The following is a 5,530-nucleotide window of genomic DNA, read 5'->3' as shown; positions in this document are numbered from 1 at the left end:
GACTGGCTAGTAGTCCTTACCTAGGTACTGTCAGGGCCCTCATACTCCGCTTCTGACTGGCTAGTAGTCCTTACCTAGATACTCCCAACAAAGATGGAACAGAAGTGAGATGTCTCACTCTGTAGCTAAAACAGAGAGCTCAACACACAGGGTGAAAAGAGGAGCTGCAGCAATGTTTAGTACAACAAAAATTAAATAATTCTAATATAACCTCTTAATAAAATTATGAACCTGAAAATGAGCATATTAGGAAAATAGTCCGGACACAAACACAGCCCCACACACACACACACACACACACCCACCCACCGGTAAAGTGTCTGCGGTCCTGGTCAGAGCTGTCGTAGTTGAGGCATGCCCTAGTGGAGCAAATGGCGTCCCCACCAAAGCAGGAACAAGTGTGGCAGTCCATCCTGAAAGATGTCCCGTGGCCTGGAGACAACAACATGTCCACATGTCAGCAGCATGCTTCGGTAAGGAAGCGGAGCTGTACACAGCAGCCGGACACTTGATTCTATGAAAGCATGAAGGATACTTCAGGGAAACCTCAGGGAGTTGGGTCTCACTGTGAGGCCGTGCAACTTCTACTCTCAGTGCAAATATCTAGACTAGAGCGTCTGACCTCGCCAAACTGTCCAACGGCTGATTATCGGGTTGGTGGGTCATGGCCCCTAGGGACCAGTGGAAACTCATTGGACATGCAGACAAATATGAGGGACGTCTTACTCCTCCTCTGTCCTCCTACGATGCACGGCTTGTTGGTGTCCACACAGGGCATCGGCAGACAGTTCTCCAGACGCCCACTGGGACCACAGCTGCACACCTCGTGACACCCAGAAGGACCGCTGCGCGTTGGCACCTGGATACGAGCGTCCTGCTGCACCAGAAACTCGGAGGCCTCGCCCAGTTTGCAGCCTAAAGACACGCACACACACAAACACACACTCATAGTGAGCATGGGTGCGATGCTTCAGACACAGTGCAGTGGTGTGGCAGCGACTCGTACCTGGCACACACAGGTGTGGCTGACAGCTGAGCTCATCTAGGCAGCCCTTCCTGTTCACCTGGCATAAGTGGTTGCTGGGACAGGGGTTGGGGTTGCATGGATGGATGACCTCCTCCACGATGCTGTTGTCTAGGGAACTGGGGGCTGGAAGGGAAGGAGGGGATGGGCCGATATGAGAGTGTAAACAAGACTGTCAGATCAGATAGGAGACTATTTAATGTTGGGGACAATGGAGACAGATACACTCACTGATTTACAGTAACTGGGTTTCAAAATAAAAGCCCAACCAGAAACTTTTGTGGCTTAGGGTTTGGCTTATATGAAATTAATGTACAGCTCTTTTATGTGTTGTACCTTCATGGTTGAATGCTAAAACGTCAATGAAATTACATATAACATAATTAAAAATGTAATAATATACTATATATACTTGAATCCAATTTAATAAAATGTTATCAGACCCACATATCAGCTTGTACACAGTCTCTAGTTTTAATTATGACAGAGTAGCTGTTAAAATGCTCCACATGCAATCTGTTGCTGATTTTAATTAACAACAGATCACATCTAAATCTGACAAATAGCAGTTAAAATCCCTCCGATTAAAAAATAAATAAAAAGTTTCAGCTGCAGTGGTGTCGTGCCTCGTGGTAGCCATGAATCTATTCATTTGCTTTTGAAGGCCTTAAAGCAGTGTGGTTGTCAAATCTTCTGTGGGATTCAATTGTTTCTTCTGTAGTAACAACACCATTTCTTTTAGGTCTAAATCTGCACTACAGATTTTTGCCTGCTAACTCACTGAGGTATCTGTGGAGGGGGATGCAGCGTTCAGGGTCGTCAATGGGCGACAGCAGCTCACAGATCCTCTCGGGAGTCTGTCCTTCATGGAAACGCTTCTTATCCCCACACTGGGTCAGGATGTCCACACAATCTGACCTGAGGACAAATAAGAGATGACTAAAACAGAAACAAATCTGGAAGAAGTACCAGCTTGGTGGAGAGGAAGAGGGCTGGGTGCTGGACCGGGTGCTCTGCGGCTGGATGTGGAGGAAGTTCTGACAAAGCGAGACTAAGGGAACGGTCATAATTGGTAAGATATGTAGGAATCTATCAATGAGAATATTTGCAGATTGGTTTTAAGTGATAACAAGTAACAAGTAATGTCATGGGTAAATCTTCCTATCTTAATAACGCTGTTACCGTTACTGCCAAATACTTTTTTTTACTGTTCTTGCTCGCTTAGTGGGCTGTGCACGAGACGAGTGGAGCCCACTGCAGGAACAAACACACACACACACACACACACAAACGCACAAATATAACCATCAGGCCACTTACGTTATTTGCACTACAAAGAGTGTATATACAGTATTTGTTATGTATTTTTGCTATAATTCTTAACAAGCATGTCTTAATTTGGCCCAGTTGTGGCCTGTTGAGGGACAATGAATATCAAAAGTTCCAAAACATCTATGTTGTTATTAGTATGGATCCACTAGACATAATCCTGTATCTACGTGCATGGCATCGGATTGGAGGCTAGTCTCACTTTGTCCCACAGCAACATTAAAATAATTCAGATGCGTGGACATTGTTTCTGCTAATGTATTGTATTAAGTGTCCATTTCAATATAATATTCAGATTTATCATAAATATTGAACATGCTCATGTATTTTATGTGCCATTAAAGGGGGGGAGGTGGGGTCATATGTGAACATTTAAAAATGTACTTGAAAGTAACGCATTATTTACTTTCTGAATAAACTAGTTACTTTTATAATTTGAGTATCTAATTTAGCTACTTTTTGGAAGAAGTAACAAGCAACTGTAACTAATTACTTTTTCAAAGTAACTTGCCCAACACTGTTGGTTTTAGTTCATCTTAAGTTTCCCTGCACAGCTGTCCTCCTGCTCATGTCCACCCTGTTGCCCGTCCCCGCGGAGTAGGAACTGGTCCCCTGCAGGGGGGTAGAGGACCTACTTGCATATGACGCTCCCTCTGGACTTGCTGTGGCAGGGTTTGATCTGCAGGGAGCAGGCCACAGCCTTCCACATGTCTGGCAGACACTTCCTGATGTCCAACACAGGGATGTTCATGAACGGCATCTTGATCGTCCCATTAGACCACAGCTTGATGTCGTTCATGGCGCCCTGGTCTGACTGGACGTTACAGCTGCGGAACAGCTCTGTGGGCCTGTGGACAGAGACAGACAGCTGTGATTGGACAAGAATGCAAAGTAAAATCATAGCTAGAAAGCTAGAAATACAGAAAATCAAACTGTTTAATACTGCAAGCTGGGGATTGTATCTTTGTAACACTTAGAGGGAGTCCCTCTGGATAATGTCAGGGCTGTTTTCCTCTCCCACTGCACCAGGAAGTGTCTTTGATGTCCGATTGGTGGGTTTGGTCTCATGTGAGTCAGCTAATTGGTGGTTTAAAAGGAGAAGGTTCCAGGCAGCAGTTTGGGTGTGGTGCATCATTTACTCCTCATGGGTGGATGCTTTGTTTATCTTGCAGCAGCCGTGTGTGTGTGTGTGTGTTTGTGTGTGTGTGTGGGTTGTAAAACCCTGCATTCTTTACTTTATTTAAGCCTAGCATGGTCAACAGGGATTTTTTCTCTCAAACCCAAAGTGAATGTGGCGTTCGCTGACTCCAGCAGTCCCAGCAGCTCATATCATCAGGCTCTTATGCTTAGGCATTATGGTTATCAACCATTGGGGCACCAGAGAGCCCTGCTGTGTGTTCTGTCAATAGATTTCATACGTGTCTGGACCAACATGAGACGGACTACATATCAGAGGACCCCCTGCTGGTAGACAGAGAGAGAGAGAACGCGTCTGTTGTCCCAGGCCCAGGTTGGGGGCCCTCGTTAAATTATGGAATAATTAAAAAATGTTTTTTTTTAAAATAATTTGTTGGAAAAAGATGGAATATTTAAGTTTTCTCCCTAACTGTCCTCAAAATAGTGGTCAAGAACCCCCCCCCCCCTAACACAAAAATGGTTTGGCTGCTGATCAATAGTTGATGTAATTTAATCTAAAGTTCAGTACACTCCAAATGTCCGGTCAGCACAAGTTTGGCGCTCAGAAAAGGAAATAAAAGAGAAGAAGAGAAGAAGAAAACAAAGGCCTTAGAGATTTTCTAAACAAATTTAAAAAAGAGGGGGTGACGGTGAAGCTGGAACTAGTAAAGTCGACATAGGGCAAGGTAAGAAACAGCGCAGACAACGTTTACATGAGCTAACAGGCCAGCTCTTTGCTAACGGCCAGGACAGAGATCCAGCTGCAGTCAGCTGACAGAGAGAGGGATGCGGGAGGGGCCCACTGCCCCGCAACGGACAGACCGAGCAGGATGGATCAGAGACTAAACACACACTTAATTTCAGCAATCCTGCATACTGGCCAACTAGAGTCTGATAGAGTGAACCTCGTACGTGTGATGGCAAAATGAACCCCCTTTCTCAGAGAGGGCAAAGAAATTGCTAGCAGTTGCAGAGGGCAGGGAATTCCCAAACTATTTAAAATATTCCACATCCCACAATGGAAGGGAAAACCCGATAGGGACCGGATAGTATACAGCAGCTCAAAAAAGGCCTTATTTTGCCTACCATGCTTGCTGTTCTCCTTTGAAGTTGTTATGGTTTGGTATTTTGTTATATATATTTCGTCTTTGTGATTGTGTTATTTTTTGGTCTTGTATATGTTTTAGTCCTTGGTCAAGCCCTTGTCTTGTCTAGTTGTGGTTTCTGTCTTGTAGTCTCTTGTGAGTGTCAATAAGTATGTCATGGTTCCTGTTTTATTTTGATAGTCTGCTTTTCTGTGCTGTTCTGTGCAAATCCTCATATTCAACATTCCCCAGCCTGCCTGCCTATCTCTGATGTTGGGTCCTCATATTCCTCGGGAACTCTAACAAAAGTAGAGAGTCAACAAGGACACTAAAATCCACAGATGACAATAATAAAGATGAAAATTTTGAAAGAAAAATCCAGAAAGCTTTATGAGAGATTTACAGAACATGAAAGAAACACAGAAAAAATGTTATTGGAAATGGAAGAACCTACAACATTGTGTCCTACAGACTTCTGGAATTGACAGCCAACAACAAGAATTGATTGAGACGGGGGGGGGGGTTCTGACCTGTTGTTGAAGTTGGTGCAGTAGGCCAGGTCCTTGCAGCCCAGCTGGCACGGCTCTCTGACGTCAGCCAGGCAGTTGATAAGCTCCGTCTCCACGGGGTTGTACTCACAGAGCTGGTCAAAGTCTTGCCACGTCTGGCTGCCCCAGTTAGTGCTGATCTCCTGACACATGTCCCTGTGAGAGCAGAGCACAGGCTGGTCACAGTCTGGGGTTAGTGTGTGTACCTGCAGTGTGATGCGATAGAGTCGTGTGTGTACCTGCACAGTGATGTGTTGAGTTAGTGTTAGAGCCGTGTGTGTACCTGCAGAGTGATGTGTTGGGTTAGTGTTAGAGCCGTGTGTGTACCTGCAGAGTGATGTGTTGGGTTAGTGTTAGAGCCGTGTGTG

General features: G+C 45.0%; 1 protein-coding gene across 1 annotated transcript in view; it reads right to left on the bottom strand.

Annotated features, from left to right (window-relative positions):
• Nucleotides 1-5,530, bottom strand: part of reck (reversion-inducing-cysteine-rich protein with kazal motifs) — a 38,187-nt gene that overhangs the window by 13,216 nt on the left and 19,441 nt on the right. Inside the window, exons 10-15 of the mRNA XM_034862202.1 lie at nucleotides 5,145-5,401; nucleotides 2,989-3,201; nucleotides 1,806-1,942; nucleotides 1,007-1,150; nucleotides 727-915; nucleotides 310-432 (exon numbers count right to left, since the gene is read on the bottom strand). Coding sequence (XP_034718093.1) covers nucleotides 310-432; nucleotides 727-915; nucleotides 1,007-1,150; nucleotides 1,806-1,942; nucleotides 2,989-3,201; nucleotides 5,145-5,401 — 1,063 coding nt within the window. The remainder of the gene's footprint in view (nucleotides 1-309; nucleotides 433-726; nucleotides 916-1,006; nucleotides 1,151-1,805; nucleotides 1,943-2,988; nucleotides 3,202-5,144; nucleotides 5,402-5,530) is intronic.

Source organism: Etheostoma cragini, chromosome 22 (genome assembly GCF_013103735.1).
Source record: "Etheostoma cragini isolate CJK2018 chromosome 22, CSU_Ecrag_1.0, whole genome shotgun sequence".
NCBI classification, from domain to species: Eukaryota; Metazoa; Chordata; class Actinopteri; order Perciformes; family Percidae; genus Etheostoma; species Etheostoma cragini.
The sequence above is the reverse complement of the archived record's forward strand: the minus strand, read 5'-3'. Positions and strand labels throughout refer to the sequence as shown.